Source organism: Saimiri boliviensis, chromosome 6, assembly GCF_048565385.1.
Source record: "Saimiri boliviensis isolate mSaiBol1 chromosome 6, mSaiBol1.pri, whole genome shotgun sequence".
Classification (NCBI taxonomy): Eukaryota; Metazoa; Chordata; class Mammalia; order Primates; family Cebidae; genus Saimiri; species Saimiri boliviensis.
The window spans coordinates 133,414,768-133,438,638 of NC_133454.1; the positions used below are offsets into that span (position 1 = coordinate 133,414,768).

Sequence of the window (23,871 nt, forward strand, 5' to 3'; positions counted from 1 at the left end):
GGGGCTGCGTCCGACCTGCTCTGCTCTGGGGGGCGGGGCGGGCGCTAAGTCCTTGCTCAGAGGCGGAGGCCGAGGCTGACCCTGGTGCCTCCCGTCCTTGTGTGGTTTTCCCCAGGTGGGCACTGGGTGAGGGCAGGCTGGGGGGACCGCACCAGACCCCAAAGCAGGACACGGGGAGCCGCAGGGAGGGCAGAAGCCTCGGACTCCGTCACTTTATTGGTTCTCTTTGCTCGTGAAGATGACCCTCGACTCAGAGCCGTGGAGGCAGCAGGGCCCCGGCTCTGACTGGAAGTCCCGAGGGCCAGTTCAGCGACCTCTCACCCCGCCCACACGTCCTCCAGGGCAGTCAGTGGAAGGAAGACTCGGAGGAGATGGCTCAGCGTCACTGCTGGTCCGCTGCGCGCGGCCACGGCCTGTTTGTGGCTGACGCACCACAGGTGCTGCGAGGAGGTGACGTGGGGCCGGCATAGGCTCCTCCGGGCCTTGGTGCACCGGGGGCCCACGGAGTGCAGAAATGGTACTGAGATGTCCCTGCCTGGGCCACACCACAGCTGGGTGACAGCGAGCTCGGTGGGCCAGAGGCCACGGGGCTGACTGGGCAGAACGGGGAGGGAGGACCTGGTTCCTGAGGGAGCCGCCGTCCCAGAGCGTGCCCTTGCCACGCCAGCCAGCAGCTCCCGGCTCTGGAGAAGCCTCAGAGCTGAGAGCACACGTGCGTGCCACAGGCCACACGAGCACACACACGCACACGTGCGTGCACACGGGAAGGCTGCGCCGGGGCCGCCTCCGCTGTCGCCCTGAGCCTCGCCAAGCCCACGGGAGAAAGGGGGAAGAAAACCTTGAGGGCGCGGCCAGGCGCGTGGCTCCCGGTGGGACTCACACGGGAGGTGGCCACGGAGGCCGGGGCTCTGGGAGGCTCGCGAGGCAGCCACGACCCAGGTCAGTTTGGAGCTGGCGCTCCCTCGCCCTCTGCCGCCCCGGGCCCCAGCAGGTCTTCGTCCAGCCCTGGCGGGCGCTGGTCCCCATTGCCCGCGGCACTGCCCGGGTCGTCCCTGTTCTGCTGCTTCTGCCGTCGGGTCTCCTTGTACCTCAAGGTGATGTCCCTGCGGGGAGGGGGTGGCGTCACCACCTGCTCCCACACCAGCCCCCCATGGGCCCACGGACACCTGGCACCTCGTCCCTGTGGAGGCCCAGGACGGGCCGGGTACCCTGGCGCTGGATGGCAGCTGCGCCCTGGGTCAGGAAAGGCCCAACAGGCGCCCCTCACTGGACACCCCCACAGAGGCAGCCAGAGGGCCGGGGCAGGGATGGCGAGACACCAACCCCACCCAGCTCCCGGGGCCCCTGCGCCAAGACACCCGGAGAGCCGCCCTCCTTCGGGACCACGCGCCCTGCCCTGCCCTGCCCTGCCCCGCCCCACCCCGCCCGCCTCACCGCAGGAAGAAGCGCCAGACGGTCCAGGTGAGCACCAGGACGGAGCCGAGGGTCCAGCACTGGGAGATGTAGAAGGGCAGGGACAGGGTGAGCGTGTGGGGGTCATACTTGACCACGATGAGCAGCTCCGTGGCCGTTATGGCTGCCACCAGCCAGGCCTGCTGGCCCAGCTTCTTGTGGGGCTTCCTGCAGGGGCAGCAGCGGGCTCAGCATCCCCAGCCCCACAGCGTCCTGCGGCCGCGCCTAGGCCGCAGCCTCCTGAGCTCTGCTCCCCCACCCCCACCCATGGGGGCATCTCCACCCGGCTCTCGGCAGCCCTCACGGGTCATCCATGAAGTCGTAGATCTCACGCATGGCCACGCCACCCACGTTCACGAAGAAGACGAGCCGCAGGAGGACCAGGTAGTGCTCCGGGGGCATCCACAGCACAAACTTCAGGTAGAACGTGTTCAGTTCCGCCAGCAGGAACTAGCGGGAGGAGGGGTGAGCACCAGCTCTGCTCGGGACCCCTGCCCACCGCGCCATCACGAGGCATCCCGGCCTTACCACCAGGATGATGCCACACACGGCCAGCCAGCGACGCAGGCTGGAGGCTGGCTTCCACTCAAAGCGAACCCAGCTGTAGGGCGTGAACTGGAAGGCGATCCTCTTCATCTTCCCCCTGGGAACCACAGAGCCGGCAGCCTGAGGACAGCAGCCCCCCAAACCCCGCTCTGCACCGTCGCCAGCTCTGCACCTGGTCACCCGGCCACACCCTACGCCATCAGACCAGCCCTGCGCCTGGTCACCCGGCCACACCCTACGCCATCAGACCAGCCCTGCGCCTGGTCACCCGGCCACACCCTACGCCATCAGACCAGCTCTGCGCCTGGTCACCCGGCCACACCCTACGCCATCAGACCAGCTCTGCGCCTGGTCACCCGGCCACACCCTACGCCATCAGACCAGCACTGCGCCTGGTCACCCCGTTGCTGCCTGGCTGCTCACTGAGGTCTGGCCACCCAGGCACCACCCATGGCCCTCTGCATTCAGTCTCTTCCAGCCTGAGCAGTGGCTGCAGCCCCTCAGAGGGTGTCATGGTGCTGTGAGCTGGCCACGTGTGCAGAGGTGTCCAGGCAGGGCAGGGGCACCCACAGGCAGGAGGGGAACCCCTGAACCCGGCCCTCCAGGCCTTTCCTTAGACGTTTGTTTCTTTTTTAAATTCCAAAGTAAAAATGACAAAGTACCTGCAACTATTTCATAACCAAGGGAGGGAGAAGTAACAGGGGATGATCCCAGAGCTGAGCCAGGCTGCTGGGGACCGAGAAGGGAGCTGACCGGTGACGCCGCGGCCACCGTGAGGGACGCCTGACCTTGAGTGACAGCGGGCCAGAGGGGAGGTTCCAGGAGGCAAAGCCCCAGTCACCTCTCCCGAGCCACACGCTGGATGGGCCTGGTGCTCAGGGTCCACGGGGACATGGAGGCTGAGGCCACCTCCAGGTAACACCCACCCGGCCCTGCCCTTGCGGCCCCACAACGTACTTGTAGGTTGGAATGTTCCAGAGGCCCTGCCACTGGTAGGTCTTCAGGGACAGCCACTTGAGGGTCTTCATGCCACAGTAGATGCCCAACCCGTTGCAGACGAGTACGTCCATGATCCACTGCGGGCAGGAGGCAGCAGGTGTGGGGGAACGCCCACTGAGGACCCCGCAGGGCACAGGGGGCCCTAGGATGCCCCCAGGCCTGCACCCATGGCCCCCCAGGGGCTGCACCGGGCACCTACGTGATCCCACCAGCACTCGCTGAAGTTGGGCAGCTGGTGCTCGAGGCTGTACTCCAGGAACTCGAACATGACGCTCACGATGATGCACATCCACCAGTCCCGGATCATCAGCGTCTGCGGCACCGGGCGTCGGGCACGGCCTCAGCCAGCGCCTCGGCCCGCGTGTAGGCCCCGCCACGGTGCACGTGGCTCCCACCCCTCCTGGCAGCGTCTTGGAGTTCACAGCACCAGCAGGGCCCCCAGTGAGGTCTCGGGGTGAGCGTGGGGTGGGCAGCCCCCAGTGAGATCTCGGGGTGAGCGTGGGGTGAGCGGCCCCCAGTGAGGTCTCGGGGTGAGTGTGGGGTGGGAGGCCCCCAGTGAGGTCTCAGGGTGAGCGGCTCCCAGTGAGGTCTTAGGGTGAATGTGGGGTGAGTGACCCCCAGTGAGGTCTCGGGGTGAGCGTGGGGTGAGTGGCCCCCAGTGAGGTCTCGGGGTGAGCGTGGGGTGAGTGGCCCCTAGTGAGGTCTCGGGGTGAGCGTGGGGTGAGTGGCCCCCAGTGAGGTCTCGGGGTGAGCGTGGGGTGAGTGGCCCCCAGTGAGGTCTCAGGGTGAGCGTGGGGTGAGTGGCCCCAGTGAGGTCTCGGGGTGAGCGTGGGGTGAGTGGCCCCTAGTGAGGTCTCGGGGTGAGCGTGGGGTGAGTGGCCCCCAGTGAGGTCTCGGGGTGAGTGTGGGGTGGGAGGCCCCCAGTGAGGTCTCAGGGTGAGTGACCCCCAGTGAGGTCTCGGGGTGAGCGTGGAGTGAGCGACCCCCAGTGAGGTCTCGGGGTGAGTGTGGGGTGAGTGACCCCCAGTGAGGTCTCGGGGTGAGCGTCCCCCAGTGAGGTCTCAAGGTGAGCGTGGGGTGAGTGACCCCCAGTGAGGTCTCGGGGTGAGTGTGGGGTGAGCGTCCCCCAGTGAGGTCTCAGGGTGAGCGTGGGGTGAGTGACCCCCAGTGAGTTCTCAGGGTGAGTGTGGGGTGAGTGGCCCCCAGTGAGGTCTCGGGGTGAGTGTGGGGTGGGCAGCCCCCAGTGAGGTCTTGGGGTGAGCATGGGGTTAGTGGCCCCCAGTGAGGTCTTGGGGTGAGCGTGGGGTGAGTGGCCCCCAGTGAGGTCTTGGGGTGACAGTGGGGCAGGCAGCTGCCCCTCCAGCAGCCTTGATGCAATGACTGTCAGCAAACAAAGCAGCCCCATGCCCCAGCCTGACGCCAAGCTCTGCAGGGGAAACCTGTTCTCTGCCATGCCGTTCGAGGCTGTGTGCAGGGGCTACTGGGTCAAGTGGGCACTGCTCTTGCCCCCACAGGTAGCACAGGCCCCCTGGGAAGTGGGATGGGCAGTGCCCAGGCCCAGGCGAGCCGAGAATTCCTGCCCTGCTGCCTCTCTCCACCGCCGCGCCCCAGGACCAAGCTGGGACCCCGCCAGAATCAGGGCTCAGCTCCAGGCCTTCCTAGGAGGCCCGGGAGCTCCGTGGCTTCGGGAACCTCTGGGCGGGGGCAGCCCACCCCCCTCCCACCATACTCAGAGCACCCCAAGGACAACCCCACAGGCAGAAACAGCCCAGGGCACGGGGCGGCCTGGGACAGGAGGTGACAAACCTTCAGGTACCAGCCGAGAAAGTGTGCGGGAACAAAGCCATCCAGCTTGTCCTGTGGGCGACAGGGCGTGACCCTGACCCTGGGGCACAGCCGCCTCACCCCCACCCTGGCAGGTCAGCCCACACCTGAGCGACAGGCCAGGGGCTCAGAGGTGCTGCGGAGACCACGCCCTGGCAGCCCCCCGCCCCCGAGCACCTCCCACAGGGATGCGGCCTGAACACGTCTGGGAGCCAATAGCAGACCCCATGTATGGGCCGAGGCCCGCGCGGGGTGAGGCCGGGGCGTGGGCACTGTCTGGTCTCGCTAAGGGCCGCGCCTCGGGAGGGACCCGCCTGAGGGTTCCCGCAGCCTCACCCAGACGTTGTGGAAGGGGTCAGTCTCATTGTCGGGGTCGTAGATGAGGCAGTTGCCCCCGTAGTCTCTCTCTGGCAGCGGGACTCCCAGCTTGGGGTCGACATACTTCAGAAACTGCCGGCCGTCCTGGACCGTCTGCGGGGCAGTGCCCACAACAGTGGGGCTAGTTAATGGTGGCGACGTGAAACAGATGGTGGTTGCAAACTGCGTCTCCGTCAGCCTGGGAGGAGGGCAGCGCCCTGTCTGAGCAGCCCTCCTGCCCAGGGAAGTCCTGGTGAGGCAGCACGTGTGGCAGGAACCCCCAGGCATGACACCCCGTCTTCACACCCGCGCTGCCGCGGGGAGCGGGCAGCTTCAGGAGACGGGGGGACTAGGACTGCTGGTCAGACTGGAGCGGCGGGGCCCCTGAGTTCCTGCTGCGAGACCCCCCAACCCCCACAACGTGCACTCAGGCCAGCGCCCTCACACAATCCCCGCTCTGGGACAGCGCTCTTTCCTCACCCGGATGCAGGCAACACCGGATGCCACTCTGGGCCCTGGAGCATGGCAGGCGTTTGGACCTGATCTCAAGGGAGGTTTACATCATTTACAGTTGTCTGCCCACCAGTGACCACATGCGCCCCGTGACCGGCCGTGTCCACAGACACCTGCACACCACAGTGAGCACACGGGCCCCGTGACCGGCCGTGTCCACAGACGCCTGCGCACCACAGTGACCACACGCGCCCCGTGACCGGCCGTGTCCACAGACGCCTGCACACCACAGTGACCACACGCGCCCCGTGACCGGCCGTGTCCACAGACGCCTGCGCACCCAGGAGCACACGCGCCCCGTGACCGGCCGTGTCCACAGACGCCTGCGCACCACAGTGAGCACACACGCCCCGTGACCGGCCGTGTCCACAGACGCCTGCGCACCACAGTGAGCACACGCGCCCCGTGACCGGCCGTGTCCACAGACGCCTGCGCACCACAGTGAGCACACGCGCCCCGTGACCGGCCGTGTCCACAGACGCCTGCACACCACAGTGAGCACACGGGCCCCGTGACCGGCCGTGTCCACAGACGCCTGCGCACCCAGGAGCACACGCGCCCCGTGACCGGCCGTGTCCACAGACGCCTGCGCACCACAGTGAGCACACGGGCCCCGTGACCGGCCGTGTCCACAGACGCCTGCGCACCCAGGAGCACGCAGCTCACCCGGCACCCAGGCGTCAGTCTCCGGTATTCAGTAACAATGCTGAGTAATGACGGTCTTGGAGAAGGGGCTGACTGTAGGACGGGGTGGACAGGGGGAGCCTGGAGCATCCGCATTGCCTAGACGTCAGGCCATGCTCAGAAAAACAAAACAAAAAGCAAGAACTCAGTGATGCTGTGTGAAAGCGATACAGGAACCCAGAGGAACTTCCGACGGCAGCACGGCTGGGGCACCAAGGTAAACAGAGTCGCAGGGAAATAAAACATCCAAGTGTAAGATAAATATCTGCAAGCCCACACTGACACAAACAGATACATGATGGAATAACACAGCCAGTGCACAGGCGTGTGTGTGCCTACTGTGCGTGCAGTGTCCACACTGACACAAACAGATACATGATGGAATAACAGAGCCAGTGCACAGGCGTGTGTGTGCCTACTGTGCGTGCAGTGCCCACACTGACATAAACAGATACATGATGGAATAACAGAGCCAGTGCACAGGATTGTGTGTGCCTACTGTGCGTGCAGTGTCCACACTGACACAAACAGATACATGATGGAATAACAGAGCCAGTGCACAGGATTGTGTGTGCCTACTGTGCGTGCAGTGCCCACACTGACACAAACAGATACATGATGGAATAACAGAGCCAGTGCACAGGCGTGTGTGTGCCTACTGTGCGTGCAGTGCCCACACTGACACAAACAGATACATGATGGAATAACAGAGCCAGTGCACAGGCGTGTGTGTGCCTACTGTGCGTGCAGTGCCCACACTGACATAAACAGATACATGATGGAATAACAGAGCCAGTGCACAGGCGTGTGTGTGCCTACTGTGCGTGCAGTGTCCACACTGACACAAACAGATACATGATGGAATAACAGAGCCAGTGCACAGGCGTGTGTGTGCCTACTGTGCGTGCAGTGCCCACACTGACACAAACAGATACATGATGGAATAACAGAGCCAGTGCACAGGCGTGTGTGTGCCTACTGTGCGTGCAGTGCCCACACTGACACAAACAGATACATGATGGAATAACAGAGCCAGTGCACAGGCGTGTGTGTGCCTACTGTGCGTGCAGTGCCCACACTGACATAAACAGATACATGATGGAATAACAGAGCCAGTGCACAGGCGTGTGTGTGCCTACTGTGCGTGCAGTGTCCACACTGACACAAACAGATACATGATGGAATAACAGAGCCAGTGCACAGGCGTGTGTGTGCCTACTGTGCGTGCAGTGCCCACACTGACATAAACAGATACATGATGGAATAACAAGAGCCAGTGCACAGGCGTGTGTGTGCCTACTGTGCGTGCAGTGTCCACACTGACATAAACAGATACATGATGGAATAACACAGCCAGTGCACAGGCGTGTGTGTGCCTACTGTGCGTGCAGTGTCCACAGTGACATAAACAGATACATGATGGAATAACACAGCCAGTGCACAGGATTGTGTGTGCCTACTGTGCGTGCAGTGTCCACAGTGACATAAACAGATACATGATGGAATAACACAGCCAGTGCACAGGATTGTGTGTGCCTACTGTGCGTGCAGTGCCCACACTGACATAAACAGATACATGATGGAATAACAGAGCCAGTGCACAGGATTGTGTGTGCCTACTGTGCGTGCAGTGCCCACACTGACATAAACAGATACATGATGGAATAACAGAGCCAGTGCACAGGCGTGTGTGTGCCTACTGTGCGTGCAGTGTCCACAGTGACATAAACAGATACATGATGGAATAACACAGCCAGTGCACAGGATTGTGTGTGCCTACTGTGCGTGCAGTGCCCACACTGACATAAACAGATACATGATGGAATAACAGAGCCAGTGCACAGGCGTGTGTGTGCCTACTGTGCGTGCAGTGCCCACACTGACATAAACAGATACATGATGGAATAACAGAGCCAGTGCACAGGTTTGTGTGTGCCTACTGTGCGTGCAGTGCCCACACTGACATAAACAGATACATGATGGAATAACAGAGCCAGTGCACAGGTTTGTGTGTGCCTACTGTGCGTGCAGTGCCCACACTGACATAAACAGATACATGATGGAATAACAGAGCCAGTGCACAGGCGTGTGTGTGCCTACTGTGCGTGCAGTGTCCACACTGACACAAACAGATACATGATGGAATAACACAGCCAGTGCACAGGATTGTGTGTGCCTACTGTGCGTGCAGTGCCCACACTGACATAAACAGATACATGATGGAATAACAGAGCCAGTGCACAGGCGTGTGTGTGCCTACTGTGCGTGCAGTGCCCACACTGACATAAACAGATACATGATGGAATAACACAGCCAGTGCACAGGCGTGTGTGTGCCTACTGTGCGTGCAGTGCCCACACTGACATAAACAGATACATGATGGAATAACAGAGCCAGTGCACAGGCGTGTGTGTGCCTACTGTGCGTGCAATGCCCACACTGACATAAACAGATACATGATGGAATAACACAGCCAGTGCACAGGCGTGTGTGTGCCTACTGTGCGTGCAGTGCCCACACTGACATAAACAGATACATGATGGAATAACAGAGCCAGTGCACAGGCGTGTGTGTGCCTACTGTGCGTGCAGTGCCCACACTGACATAAACAGATACATGATGGAATAACAGAGCCAGTGCACAGGCGTGTGTGTGCCTACTGTGCGTGCAGTGCCCACACTGACATAAACAGATACATGATGGAATAACAGAGCCAGTGCACAGGCGTGTGTGTGCCTACTGTGCGTGCAGTGTCCACACTGACATAAACAGATACATGATGGAATAACAGAGCCAGTGCACAGGCGTGTGTGTGCCTACTGTGCGTGCAGTGTCCACAGTGACATAAACAGATACATGATGGAATAACACAGCCAGTGCACAGGATTGTGTGTGCCTACTGTGCGTGCAGTGCCCACACTGACATAAACAGATACATGATGGAATAACAGAGCCAGTGCACAGGATTGTGTGTGCCTACTGTGCGTGCAGTGCCCACACTGACATAAACAGATACATGATGGAATAACAGAGCCAGTGCACAGGTTTGTGTGTGCCTACTGTGCGTGCAGTGCCCACACTGACATAAACAGATACATGATGGAATAACAGAGCCAGTGCACAGGTTTGTGTGTGCCTACTGTGCGTGCAGTGCCCACACTGACATAAACAGATACATGATGGAATAACAGAGCCAGTGCACAGGCGTGTGTGTGCCTACTGTGCGTGCAGTGTCCACAGTGACATAAACAGATACATGATGGAATAACACAGCCAGTGCACAGGCGTGTGTGTGCCTACTGTGCGTGCAGTGTCCACGCTGACATAAACAGATACATGATGGAATAACAGAGCCAGTGCACAGGCGTGTGTGTGCCTACTGTGCGTGCAGTGCCCACACTGACATAAACAGATACATGATGGAATAACACAGCCAGTGCACAGGCGTGTGTGTGCCTACTGTGCGTGCAGTGCCCACACTGACATAAACAGATACATGATGGAATAACAGAGCCAGTGCACAGGCGTGTGTGTGCCTACTGTGCGTGCAGTGTCCACAGTGACATAAACAGATACATGATGGAATAACACAGCCAGTGCACAGGCGTGTGTGTGCCTACTGTGCGTGCAGTGTCCACGCTGACATAAACAGATACATGATGGAATAACAGAGCCAGTGCACAGGCTTGTGTGTGCCTACTGTGCGTGCAGTGCCCACACTGACATAAACAGATACATGATGGAATAACACAGCCAGTGCACAGGCGTGTGTGTGCCTACTGTGCGTGCAGTGTCCACGCTGATATAAACAGATACATGATGGAATAACAGAGCCAGTGCACAGGCGTGTGTGTGCCTACTGTGCGTGCAGTGTCCACACTGATATAAACAGATACATGATGGAATAACAGAGCCAGTGCACAGGCTTGTGTGTGCCTACTGTGCGTGCAGTGTCCACACTGATATAAACAAATGATGGAAGTTAACAGTAGAGAAGCAGGATATCTTCATGCACAGGAATTCAGGTAACATGCAGATGCCACACCCCAAGGAGGGCAATGAAACTCCCCTCCTTCCCTGCAGGGGCTGCACACAGTGACCTCCTTGTGGGGCGTACGCTATGGAATGGGGAAGACAGTGACTTTACCGGGGGGAACCTGACCTCCTTGTGGGATGTACACTATGGAATGGGGAACAGAGTGACTTTACGGGGGAACCTGACCTCCTTGTGGGGCGTACACTATGGAATGGGGAAGAGAGTGACTTTACCGGGGGGAACTGGCAGACACATCTCACCAGGTGGTCCACGTCACACCACCAGCATGCATCACGGTTCTAGTGTGTGCCTTCACCCCAGTCAAATCACGAGAAAACATCAGAGCAGAAGGAGACATTCCAGGAAAATTAAAGCACAACATCTCTTACAAATATGGATGCCACAATCTTAGAGAAGAAGTCCAGCAGTGTGTAAAAAGGCACACCGTGGGACCAAGCAGGATCTGTCACAGAAACGCAAGGTTGGTTCAGGGTAAGAAAATGAATGCCGGTGTGGCCAGGCACGGTGGCTCATGTCTATGCTTCCAGCACTCTGGGAGGCCAAGGAGGATGGACTGCTTGAGCACAGGAGTTTTAGATCAGCCTGGCAAAAGCCTATCTCTACAAAAAATTTAAAAATTAGAGTGCAGTGGCTCACTTGAGGCCAGGAGTTCTGAGACCAGCCTGGCCAACATGGTGAAGCCCCATCTCTACTAAAACTACAAATTAGTCAGCGCTGGTGGCAAACGCCTGTAAACCCAGCTACTTGGGAGACTGAGGCATGAGAATTGCTTGAACCCGGGAGGAAGGGGTTGCAATGAACCAAGATTGTGCCAGAGCCTGGGCAACAGAGCAAGACCATGTCTCAAAAAAAAAAAAAAAAAAAAAAAAAAAGCCAGGCGTGGTGGCACAGGGCAGTCGTCCCAGACACTTGGGAGGCTGAGGCAGGAGAATCACCCGAGCCTGGAAGTTAGAGCCCTGTGGTCTGCAGAGCCTGGGAAGTTAGAGCCCTGTGGCCTGCAGAGACCTGGATCGCACCACTGTACTCGAGCCTGGCGGCACAGCAAGACCGTGTCCCACAACACCACCCCAGCATCAGCAACAGCACCACCACTGCCGCCCACCCTTGCGTGTTGCAGGAGACCTGGAGCTGAAGTTCCCACCAGGGCAGCCACCCAAGGAAATAAAAGGCATCTAGACTGGAAAGGAAGAAAAAAACTATCTCTATAGTAGATGGCATAAATTTTTTTTTTTTTTTTTTTTTTTTGAGATGGAGTTTCACTGCTGTTACCCAGGCTGGAGTGCAATGGCGCGATCTCGGCTCACCGCAACCTCCGCCTCCTGGGCTCAGGCAATTCTCCTGCCTCAGCCTCCTGAGTAGCTGGGATTACAGGCACGTGCCACCATGCCCAGCTGATTTTTTTGTATTTTTAGTAGAGACGGGGTTTCACCATGTTGACCAGGATGGTCTCGATCTCTTGACCTCATGATCCACCCGCCTCGGCCTCCCAAAGTGCTGGGATGACAGGCGTGAGCCACCGCGCCCAGCTTGATGGCATAATGTTGAACATAGAAAACTGTTTTTTTTTTTGAGACAGTTTTGCTGTTGTGGCCCCCCGGGCCGGAGTGCAGTGGTGTGATCTCGGCTCACTGCAACCTCCACCTCCCGGGATCCAGCAATTGTCCTGCCTCAGCCTTCCAACGAGCTGGGATCGCAGGTGCACGTCACCACACCCAGCTAAGTTTCGTATTTTTATTAGACAGGGTTTTGCCACATTGGCCAGGCTGGTCTTGAACTCCTGACCTCAAGTCATCCGCCTGCCTTGGCCTCCCAAAGTGCTGGGATTATAGGCGTGAGCCACCGTGCCCAGCTGGTGATTTCTTTTTTTTTAACCACAAAAATAATTTAAAAATTGTAATGCATTATGAAAAAACTTTTAAAAATTGCATGAAACTCTACACACACACACACACACACACACACACACACACACACACACGAGTGCCTGTGAAAACCGGTGAAACCTGACAAGCTCTGTGGGCTGTGCCAGTGCCAGCTTCCTGGCTTTGCTACTGTTCCAGTTACGGGGCACATTCCCATGGGAGGAAGCAGGGTGGTGGGTACACAGCATTCCCTGTACACATTTTTTTGCAGCCTCTTGTGAGTCTATGAATATTTAAAAACAAACTCAAAATGGATGAGTGATCTAAATGTAAAATATATAACTAGGAAACTTTTAGAACAAAACATAGGAGACAATCTTAACCACCTGATGTTAGACGAAAAATCTTCACAATACACACACACACAAATCAATTACCCTGGTGATACCTGAAAGGACAAACGTCCTCCCCAGACGAAGTGTCTGCAAGTCACGCAGACAGCACAGGCCCTTCCAGCAGGTGCCCTGAAGCACGTCGGACACTGCTCTACGGAGACACAACCCACTTTTCCAGAGCAAAAACTAACAGGGCACCGAGGAGGATGCCCACACGCCTCCTCCTGAGAAGGCGGCTCACGTCACCGGCCACCATAGAAACGCAAGTGAAAGCCACGGTAAGGTCCTGGTGCCCACCTGCCAGAGTGTCACCACAGAAATGCTGACGACTCCCAGTGCTGACAAAGCTGCCAGGCACCAGGACACCCACAGCTGATAGTGGACGTACAGCTGCCCCACACAGCCACCCCCTGGCCCAGGGACCCCACACAGCACTGCACAGCTGCCACCCAGCCCAGGGATCCCATACGGCCACCTGGCACAGCCACCACCTGGCCCAGGGATCCCACACAGCCACCTTGCACAACCACCACCTGGCCCAGGGACCCTGCGCAGCACTGCACAGCCACCACCTGGCCCAGGGATCCCACACAGCCACCTTGCACAGCCACCACCTGGTCCAGGGACCCCGCACAGCACCGCACAACCACCACCTGGCCCAGGGACCCCACACAGCACCGAACAGCCGCCACCTGGCCCAGGGATCCCACACGGCCACCTTGCACAACCACCACCTGGCCCAGGGACCCCACACAGCACCGCACAGCCGCCACCTGGCCCAGGGATCCCACACGGCCACCTTGCACAACCACCACCTGGCCCAGGGACCCCACACAGCACCGCACAGCCGCCACCTGGCCCAGGGATCCCACATGGCCACCTTACACAGCCACCACCTGGTCCAGGGACCCCGCACAGCACCTCACAGCCACCACCTGGCCCAGGGACCCCACACAGCACCGCACAGCCGCCACCTGGCCCAGGGACCCCACACAGCACCGCACAGCCACCACCAGGCCCAGGGACCCCACACAGCACCGCACAGCCACCACCTGGCCCAGGGACCCCACACAGCACAGCACATCCGCCACTTGGCCCAGGGACCCCACACAGCACCGCACATCCGCCACTTGGCCCAGGGACCCCGCACAGCACCGCACAGCTGCCACCAGGCCCAGGGACCCCGCACAGCACCGCACAGCCACCATCTGGCCCAGGGACCCCGCACAGCACCGCACAGCCACCACCAGGCCCAGGGACCCCGCACAGCACCGCACAGCCACCACCTGGCCCAGGGACCCCGCACAGCACCGCACAGCCACCACCTGGCCCAGGGACCCCGCACAGCACCGCACAGCCACCACCAGGCCCAGGGACCCCGCACAGCACCGCACAGCCACCACCTGGCCCAGGGACCCCGCACAGCACCGCACAGCCACCACCAGGCCCAGGGACCCCGCACAGCACCGCACAGCTGCCACTTGGCCCTGGGACCCCACACAGCACCGCACATCCGCCACTTGGCCCAGGGACCCCACACAGCACCGCACAGCCACCACCAGGCCCAGGGACCCCGCACAGCACCGCACAGCTACCACCTGGCCCAGGGACCCCGCACAGCACCGCACAGCCACCACCAGGCCCAGGGACCCCGCACAGCACCGCACAGCCACCACCAGGCCCAGGGACCCCGCATAGCACCGCACAGCCACCACCTGGCCCAGGGACCCCGCACAGCTGCCACCTGGCCCAGCAACCCCTCGGCTGGGGTCCACCCGGGGAACGGAGACTGTGTCCACACAGGCGCCTGTGCAGGGATGCTTGTGGGTAACACCCTCCATGGGCACCGAGGAAGGAGAACTGTCCAGACCCCAGGCACAACTAGTGCCTGAAGAGTATCTTACAGTGTTACTGCTCAGCTGTTTCCTGTCTATAATCCTTCACATATAATCATATGTTAGTTTATAGAATTAGTGCTTGAAATGTAACTGCTTACATATATCTAGCATACTTATTTCTATATAATCATCTAGGTATTATAGTCAGAGCTGTACTGACACATTCAGTGCTGATTTATAGAATCCTCCCATATAACCATATAGTCGTCTGTAGTAGGAGGAATGCCCAGAGCAGTCACAGCACAGAAGCAGTACATGGGAAAACAGCCAGACCAGGACGAGAACCCAAGACCCAGGCGGTGGCGTCCCTGCCTGAAAGGGCGTACGCTGTGTGGCAGGCTTGGAGCAGGAGCCTCTCCTCCTGATAAAGGAGCTGTAGCACCTTGCATCCAGTTCCTGTGGAAAGTCGGCCTCAGGCAGGCCTGAGATCCCACAAGTAACCGAGGAATATTTATAAGATAAAATAAAAGGGACCGGGCTCAGTGGCTCACGCCCGTAATCCCAGCACTTTGGAAGGCCGAGGTGGGTGAAGAACCCCTCTGGTGTGACCAGTCACGGCGGCCGGACACCCTGTCAGTCTTTTCTCACTTCTGTGCTAGCTCGAATCATCCTTCCATAAATATCTTAAGAGAAGAGCACAAGTCTGTCAGCTCCCACTGCATTAAGCTTACAGCATCCTTCTACGTATTAGAAACCCTTTGACGTCTCTAGCGCCCAGATAAGAAGCATCCTGCACAACACCTGTTGCATGCAGCCCACCTCCTTGCCTCAGTGACCTAATGGGGGTGGACTCCTTTTCTGTACACAACCCTCTGCTACTGCACACGGCCCGCCTCTCTCCTCAGGTGACATAATGGGGTGGCCCCCTCGCTTGTGACTCACGTGATTACATATGCCCTATCACTAAGCCTGTAGACGATGACCTCACTCAGGACCCCGCCCCCTGCTTGTACCTAATAAATACAGATGCTCTGGGGCATTGGGGAGCTGCCACTGATCTCTGTTCACAGGTGGTGTGGCCCCCACGTCCAGCTGCTCTTCCCCAGTTCTTCAGTGTCCTGTCTCTTTACCTCGGATCCTGCACCCCAACACAGCATAAGGGACACCCCACGACCCTGTGGGGCCTCCACAGTCCTACAATGCTGAGAGCGGCTCTGCCCGAGACAGCCTCCCCGTGGTGCACGGACACCTCCACGCACATGTGGGATGCCACTCCGCAGCGAGGGAGCAGGCGCCGTGAGACACACAACCTGGATGAGCCTCAGAAGCACCGTGCAGGGTGGAAGAGGCTGCCCACCGCGTGACTCCATGCGTAGGACATTCCTGAAGGGACAGAAGACACCCCTCACCAGCCGCTGGGGTCGGGGGGGGGTGCCACGACCAAGGGGCAACACAAAGAAGTTTTGGGGCCAGTGGAATCGTCCTGTGTCCTAACTGTGTTTCTATACGCCTATACAAGTGTTAACATTCAGAGTGCACATCTACGCCGGAAAAGGCAATTCTGCCACGATGATGAATCATCTGGCCACAGGCTGACGGACTGAGAGAATGGGAATAACAAAGTCCTCAGTCAACTGCAGACAGACACCAAAAAGTGTGTTTAAACTGAGGTAAGTGGAACAGAGTATCGGTACAGGAAGTACGAGGGCAGACGCACAGCCTGACCCAGGATTACGAAGGAGCCGCCTCTCCCGCCTGCCCTGCTGTCTTGCGGGACGTGGCCAGAGGCACACACCGCCACCACTGGTCAACCACACAACACAGGAACAAAAACCCAGTCCCTCTTGGAGCTGGGGTCCCCTGGGAGGCCCAGATGTGCCCCAGCCACGCACACAATGGCCTGCATGGGGGGCCTGACTGGCTGCTCCTTTCATGCCCAGTGCCCACCCACACTCAAACACAACAGCTGCAGGCAAAGCCACCCCGGTGGCCGCACCACGGGCCCTGCCCTCGTCTGCACCCACACGGGTGTGGCCTTGCTGAGCGGCTGCAGTCAGCCCCCCACAGCAGATGCTCCTGGAGGCCCCACGCAGCTTGGGGGGGGCCCTGCTTTCCGAGGGTCTGTCTAGCGCTGCTTCCTCCCACCACTCGAGGGCCGCGTGTGCCAGGCCTCCTGCACACTGCCTGGGGTCCCGCTGTCACCCAGGTTCCCCAGGTATCCAACTAAGAAAATCGGCTTACCTGGAAGAGGATGAAGATGAGAAACAGCTCGTAGACCACACTCACGCAGAGCCAAAACCTCCAGTAAGCTACAAGGGCAGATGACAGAGCGTTAGTGCGTCTGGCCCGGGACTCCCTGGCCCTGCTCCGCCCCAGGCTGGCTCCTGGCTCCTTGACACCCACCGTCTCTTCTGGGCCCTCACAGGTCCCTGGGAGAGACTTGATAAAGGAAGCTGTAGCTCAGAATTAAGCACAATTTTTCTCTGAGATGTGTAAGGTTTTTCTTCGTTTTTTTCCATTCCAGTCCTTAATCTTTTGCCCATAAGCTGTGGCACAGAAGCGCTCAGCAGACATCCCTGCAGTGTGTTTACTATGACACTTCCAACCCAGCACCACTAAGTACGCAGTCGGTTTTTGGTGGATAGGTTTTTTTTTTTTTCTTTTTTTGAGATGGAGTCTCTGTCACCCAGGCTGGAGTGCAGTGGCGCAATCTTGGCTCATTGCAACCTTCACCTCCTGGGTTCAAGCGATTTTCCTGCCTCAGCCTCCCAAGTAGCTGTGATCACAGGCGTGCACCAGCACACCTGGCTAATGTTTGCACGTTTAGTAGAGATGGGGTTTCTCCATGTTGACCAGGCTGGGCTGGAACTCCTGACCTCAAGTGACCCACCCACCTCAGCCTCCCAAAGTGCTGGGATTACGCGAGTGAGCCACTGAGCCCAGTCACTTTTATTTTATTTTATTTTATTTTTTGAGACAGGGTCATGGCTCTGTTGCCCAGGCTGGAGTGCAATCTTTTTTTTTTTTTTCTTTTTGAGACAGAGTTTTGCTCTTGTTACCCAGGCTGGAGTGCAATGGCGTGATCTTGGCTCACCGCAACCTCCGCCTCCTGGGTTCAAGCAATTCTCCTGCCTCAGCCTCCTGAGTAGCTGGGATTACAGGCACGCGCCACCATGCCCAGCTAATTTTTTTTTTGTATTTTTAGTAGAGACGGGGTTTCACCATGTTGACCAGGATGGTCTCAATCTCTTGACCTTGTAATCCACCCACCTCAGCCTCCCAAAGTGCTGGGATTACAGGCATGAGCCACCGCGCCCAGCTGGAGTGCAATCTTGATGCACTGCAACCTCCGCCTCCTGGGCTCAAGCAATCCTACCTCAGCCTCCTGAGTAGCGGGGACCACAGGTACATGACACCACACCCAGCTAATTTTTTATTTTTTTTAAGATGGAGTCACTCTGTCGCCCAGGCTGCAGTACAGAGGCACGATCTTGGCTCACTGCAACCTCCACCTCCTGGGTTCAGGTGATTCTCCTGCCTCAGCCTCCCGAGTAGCTGGGACTACAGGTGCGTGTCACCACGCCCAGCTAATCTTTTTTGTATTTTTAGTGGAGACCGGGTTTCATCATCTTGGCCAGGCTGGTCTCGAACCCCTGACCTCATGATCCACCCGCTCTGGACTCCCAAAGTGCTGGGATTACAGGCGTGAGCTACCATGTCTGGCCTTTTTATTTTTAGTTTTTTGTAGAGATCGGGTTTCGTCATGTTGCCCAGGCTGGGATACTTTTTATCATGTTAAAAAAATCTTTCTCCTGTGATGTTTAATAGGGAAAAAAAAAAAAAAAAAAAATCTTTCAATCAGAGACATGGCACCAAAAAAAAGAAAAGAAAAAAATTTGTTTAATTCCAGTATGTTAAGTTTTTGTCATGGATGAATATGAATTTTTGCTTTTCTGCATTTAAGGGGATCATTTTTTCATGTTAATGTGATGAATTACATTAATAGACTTGTAGTGTTAAACCATCCCACAATTCCTGCCTCGCCATGGCTCTGAGCAGCTCGTGGCAAGACATGCAGATGTGAGGTTTCAGGAGCAAATGCAGACCCACAGGAAGCCAGGACGGTCACTACGGTTCAGGAAAAGCTGTTTTGCATCGGCAGGAGATACAAATGCTAGAAAGTTCTTAGGAAAATCTGCTAAAGGAGGTCTGGGGCCCAACACACACAAGTGAGATCACAAATTTATTCCTCATGCCTTGGAGGATGAGAAGAATCTGGAACATTCCCACTGGCTCAGGAATTGCAGTTAAAGGGGTTTGTGGGCCAGGCGCAGTGGCTCACGCCTGTAATCTGGCACTTTGGGAGGCCGAGGTGGGTGGATTACCAGGTCAGGAGTTCAAGACCAGTCTGGCCAAGTTGGTGAAACCCCATCTCTATAAAAAAAATGAGGGGGAGCTTGTGGTGAAATTAACTCGGGGCAGCCCTCGCCCCGTAAGGACTGGCTGACTCAAGGTGACACCTTCGGAGCGGGTGCTCAGCCTGCAGGCTCTGGGAGGACAGCCACCCCCATGACCACAGACTCAGGTGACACCTTCAGAGCGGGTGCTCAGCCTGCAGGCTCTGGGAGGACAGCCACCCCCATGATTACAGACTCAAGGTGACACCTTCAGAGAAGGTGCTCAGCCTGCAGGCTCTGGGAGGACAGCCACCCCCATGACCACAGACTCAAGGTGACACCTTCAGAGCGGGTGCTCAGCCTGCAGGCTCTGGGAGGACAGCCACCCCCATGATTACAGACTCAAGGTGACACCTTCGGAGCGGGTGCTCAGCCTGCAGGCTCTGGGAGGACAGCCACCCCCATGACCACAGACTCAAGGTGACACCTGTGGAGCGGGTGCTCAGCCTGCAGGCTCTGGGAGGACAGCCACCCCCATGACCACAGACTCAAGGTGACACCTGCGGAGCGGGTGCTCAGCCTGCAGGCTCTCTCTGAGAGCACAGCCACCCCCATGAAGCCACAAACTTCTGAGTGGGCCCCTCAGGTCTCCATGTCTGAGGCTGAACGTCCTGCACTGCTGAGCTCCGTCCTTCCTGTTTCTCCTGCTGGGGAAGGCCCCATCAGAACGGGGCCATCTCAGAACCTCCCCGACTCATGCTTCACACCCGAGCAGCACCAGGCCTGCCACCCCGAGTGCCCAGCAGGCCCTCCCTCTGTAACCTGCTTCGCTGACCTGAGCACCTCAGCTGGGGGGCTCCCTGGTCCCAGCGCCACCCCGCCACCCCTGGCGCTCATTCGTCTTTCTAAACATCAAAGCGAAGGGAGACAGGCAGGCAGCCTCGGCAGCCCTGGTAACTCTGGCTGACTCAGCCTTCAGAGGAAGCGGCATGAAAATGCACTTTACCCTCCTCAGTGGCCCAGGACGCTCAGCCTTGCTCAGAAATGCCAAAGCAGGCCGCGCCCAGATGCTCGGGCTGGGTCCACTCCCACTCCTCCTCGAGAGGCCCAGTCGCTAATGGCTACAGCTACAGCGGCCAGACTGGGCATTCCTGGGCAGGACCCAGGGGAGTGGGAAGAAGGTAGGCAGAGCCACGGGGACCACTGTTCCGGAGAAAAGCCCCTCGCCCTGCCCCTCCCAGAGCCTCCGCTGCGCAGGACTCATCACTTGTCCTCTTGAACGTGTTGTGACTGGAGCCCCCAAGTTAACGAGACACATGGAAGAAGGGGGCTCCGGGACAGGCTTCCCTGCCAATCAATCGAACACTGGCAAAGTCACATGGAACTGATGCCAAGCAAACTAAACTGACGGAAAAAAGGTGGCGCAGAGCTCAGGAACCCCCGCCCTGCCAAGTCGGGGGGATGAGGCACAGCTCAGAGACGCTGTGGCAGGAGCTTTCGGAAGGTCGAGACCTACAGGCCAAGACCGTGCCCATCCCGCCAGGTGCCCTGCAGACGGGGCTCCCGGACTAGATAGAGCTAGGGGTCTCCCAGGGGTCTCCCTGTGTCAGAGCTGAGGGTCTCCCAGGGGTCTCTCCCTGTGTCAGGGCCACATGCCACAAGCTGCTGCCCGCTGACCCCGTCTGTCCTGCTCATGGCTGCGTCCCAGCGCCCAGTGATGCTGGCACCCAGGAGGGATCTGGTGCATCTCCAATAAAGGATGGCCCCTGGCTGAGCTTCCGGCAGCTCTTCTTTGCTCCAAATCCACTTAAGAAGCTCATACATGCACCAGGCGTTTCACGGTGCGACCGGCAGTTTTTAGACCATCACTGCACTTTTCCACTGCTCTGTGTAGCAATCCAAACCCATCTGAGGCAGGACCGTGTGTGCTCAGTGGACTGGGCACAGAGAGCCCTGGCCCTTCCCACACAGCTGTCAGCCAGCAGAGCAGCCCACCAGGCACTCCAGGAGCCCCTTCTCAAGGCCCTGGGCAAAGAAGGAGCCAGCGAGGCCAGCCTACTTGGGTCACCCGATGGCTCCCTGCTCAGGGCCTCTGGGGACGGGGGAGCTTCACTCACCACCACGGCACTGACCCTGGAGCAGACACTGCCCTCCTGGAGGGCAATTTTAGAACACGTATCACGGGCTTAAAATGCACATGCCCTTTAATCCAATACTGACTTCTGGGACATTCTATTAAATGAATACTTAGATATTTACACAAAGCATATGTGCAAAAATTCACCAAAGCCTGGTTTATTAAAATAAAACTGGAAACTTCCTAAATAATATGATGGCTTAAACAAATTGGTTAAATATAGTACATTCGAATGACGGCTAACAAGCAGTCATGAAAATTTCAGCTGTCAAAAAATCAGTGAGGAAATGACTATCGTGGAGAATGCAGGCTGCAGGGACACACAGTGTCCCATCTTCAGGCGGTGGACACACACACACACCAACACGTCAGAACTCACAGTGTAACTTCCTAGAACACATACTCCTGCTGAAGCAGAAAGTATGCTTCTAATTACTTCATGTGGTCATCAGGGGAAACAGCCAAGCTTACAGAGGCCTGAGCTGCTGCCCCGGGTGGGACTTGGGCCACAGAGTGCACTGAGGTTGGGGGGATGCTCTGGTCCACAGGGGCTTGTTAGAACTTGGGGCCATACGGTAGGGTGGTGACTGAGGCAGAGCGTGCTAGGCAACCACTTTGAAGGCAGGGCCGTCACAGCCCACCTGGAGCCCTCAACCCCCACATCACAGCCCACCTGGAGCCCTCAACCCCCGCCCTCACAGCCCACCTGGAGCCCTCAACACCCCCTCCCCCCAACACCCCCCCCCTCACAGCCCACCTGGAGCCCTCAACCCCCGCCTCACAGCCCACCTGGAGCCCTCAACCCCCACATCACAGCCCACCTGGAGCCCTTAAGCCCCGCCTCACAGCCCACCTGGAGCCCTCAACCCCCACATCACAGCCCACCTGGAGCCCATACCCCCCTGACCTCACAGCCCATCTGGAGCCCTCACTCCCCGCCTCACAGCCCACCTGGAGCCCTCAACCCCCCCTCCACCCCAACACCCCCCCTCTCACAGCCCACCTGGAGCCCTCAACCCCCCCTCCACCCCAACACCCCCCCTCTCACAGCCCACCTGGAGCCCTCAAGCCCCGCCTCACAGCCCACCTGGAGCCCTCAACCCCCACATCACAGCCCACCTGGAGCCCACACCCCCCTGACCTCACAGCCCATCTGGAGCCCTCACCACCCAGCCTTACAGCCCACCCGGAGCCTGCAACCACCCTGGTCCGTGGAAAGAGGAGGCAGAAGCAGGAAGAGAAGGGCTGGAGGCCCCTGGACAGGGAAGAGTGAAAGGGCCAGAGAAGGCCTGGGGGGACCCTCGGGGCTGGAGGAGGAGCACACGGCCAGCTTGCAGCCCCACACCCTGTCCCAGTGTGGGAAGTGGCCTCGGAGGCCTCGTGGAGGGTCCAGGTGGAGGGGAGGACAGGACATTCACACCCAGCAGCACAGACACAGTGACCGCTCAGAACAGAACTGCCACAGGGGCACACACGAGAAAGAAATGGCAAGTTACCTGGATGAGGTCTGGAAAATGGCCCGTCTTTAGCTTGTGTGACTCCAAAACATAAGAAAACCAAAATACTGGCCACAATACCTCTGCAAATAAAGAACAAACAGCCCCTCAGTGTGTGCAGGCTTCTCCCAGGAGGGAGGTGGGAGGCTGCAGGGACCCCGGACACCCCTGGTGGAACAGCCCGACGCAGGCGGGAGGAAGGGTCAGCGGGGGAATGCTGGCTACCTACACCACCCTGGGCCCGCGTTCGCACTCCACCTGCCCAGTGGCCCACGCCAGGCGAAGGCCCTCGCACTCAGGCTGCCGGTGGCTCCCAGGGTCAAGTGACGAGACACTCGCTTACATGGAAAGCACCGATGCTCTGCATGTGACCATCATGCAAATGCCCATGCAGGAGGTAACAGCATTGCTAACCCTCCTTGCTTCACCGTGGCAGGACCCAGGAGGTGTCTCTACAGAGCTCCTGTGTCTTTTTGGGGTCATCTCATCTGATACCAGCAGGACTCCTGTGGTTCATTAGATGGCAACGTGAGAGCTGTCTGCAATTAAAATGCAGGTTCACGGAAAGGAAGGGGCACAGCCCCCCCACCCAAGAAGGTGCGAGGGGCTGCGCTGGGCATCGGGGAGGAGCCCTGGGGAAGGTGCTCCCTCCTGGGCAAAGCTCCTTGGGACCAGCCTCAGCCAGGGTCCCAGTGGGTCTCCGTGAGACACGGCTTAGGCCGGCGGATGTGCAGACAGCCCTGGCTGCAGGCACCCGCTCACTTGAGCACCCCGCTCACACCAGCACCCCCACCGGCGCGTGGACCCTGTGCTCTGCAGGCATCTGCTCACACCTGCACCCCCGCCCGCTTGTGGACCCTGTGCTCTGCAGGCGTCCGCTCACACCGGCACCCCTGTCCGCGCGTGGACCCTGTGCTCTGCAGGCGTCCGCTCACACCTGCACCCCCGCCCGTGCGTGGACCCTGTGCTCTGCAGGCGTCCGCTCACACCGGCACCCCCGCCCGCACGTGGACCCTCTGTGCTCTGCAGGCGCCCGCTCACACCTGCACCCCCACCCGCGCGTGGACCCTGTGCTCTGCAGGCGTCCGCTCACACCGGCACCCCCACCCGTGTGTGGACCCTCTGTGCTCTGCAGGCGCCCGCTCACACCGGCGCCCCCGCCCGCGCGTGGACCCTGTGCTCTGCAGGCGCCGGCTCACACCTGCACCCCCGCCCGTGTGTGGACCCTCTGTGCTCTGCAGGCGCCCGCTCACACCGGCGCCCCCGCCCGCGCGTGGACCCTGTGCTCTGCAGGCGCCGGCTCACACCTGCATC

At 58.8% G+C, this 23,871-nt stretch overlaps 1 protein-coding gene across 1 annotated transcript in view; it reads right to left on the reverse strand.

Annotated features, from left to right (window-relative positions):
* Nucleotides 1-177: 177 nt before the first annotated feature.
* Nucleotides 178-23,871, reverse strand: part of PTDSS2 (phosphatidylserine synthase 2) — a 47,385-nt gene continuing 23,691 nt past the window's right edge. The window contains exons 3-12 of the mRNA XM_039471014.1: nucleotides 22,558-22,640; nucleotides 16,769-16,836; nucleotides 5,158-5,292; nucleotides 4,804-4,854; nucleotides 3,197-3,310; nucleotides 2,956-3,074; nucleotides 1,981-2,095; nucleotides 1,757-1,902; nucleotides 1,435-1,620; nucleotides 178-1,103 (exon numbers count right to left, since the gene is read on the reverse strand). Coding sequence (XP_039326948.1) covers nucleotides 941-1,103; nucleotides 1,435-1,620; nucleotides 1,757-1,902; nucleotides 1,981-2,095; nucleotides 2,956-3,074; nucleotides 3,197-3,310; nucleotides 4,804-4,854; nucleotides 5,158-5,292; nucleotides 16,769-16,836; nucleotides 22,558-22,640 — 1,180 coding nt within the window. The 3' untranslated portion in view covers nucleotides 178-940. The remainder of the gene's footprint in view (nucleotides 1,104-1,434; nucleotides 1,621-1,756; nucleotides 1,903-1,980; nucleotides 2,096-2,955; nucleotides 3,075-3,196; nucleotides 3,311-4,803; nucleotides 4,855-5,157; nucleotides 5,293-16,768; nucleotides 16,837-22,557; nucleotides 22,641-23,871) is intronic.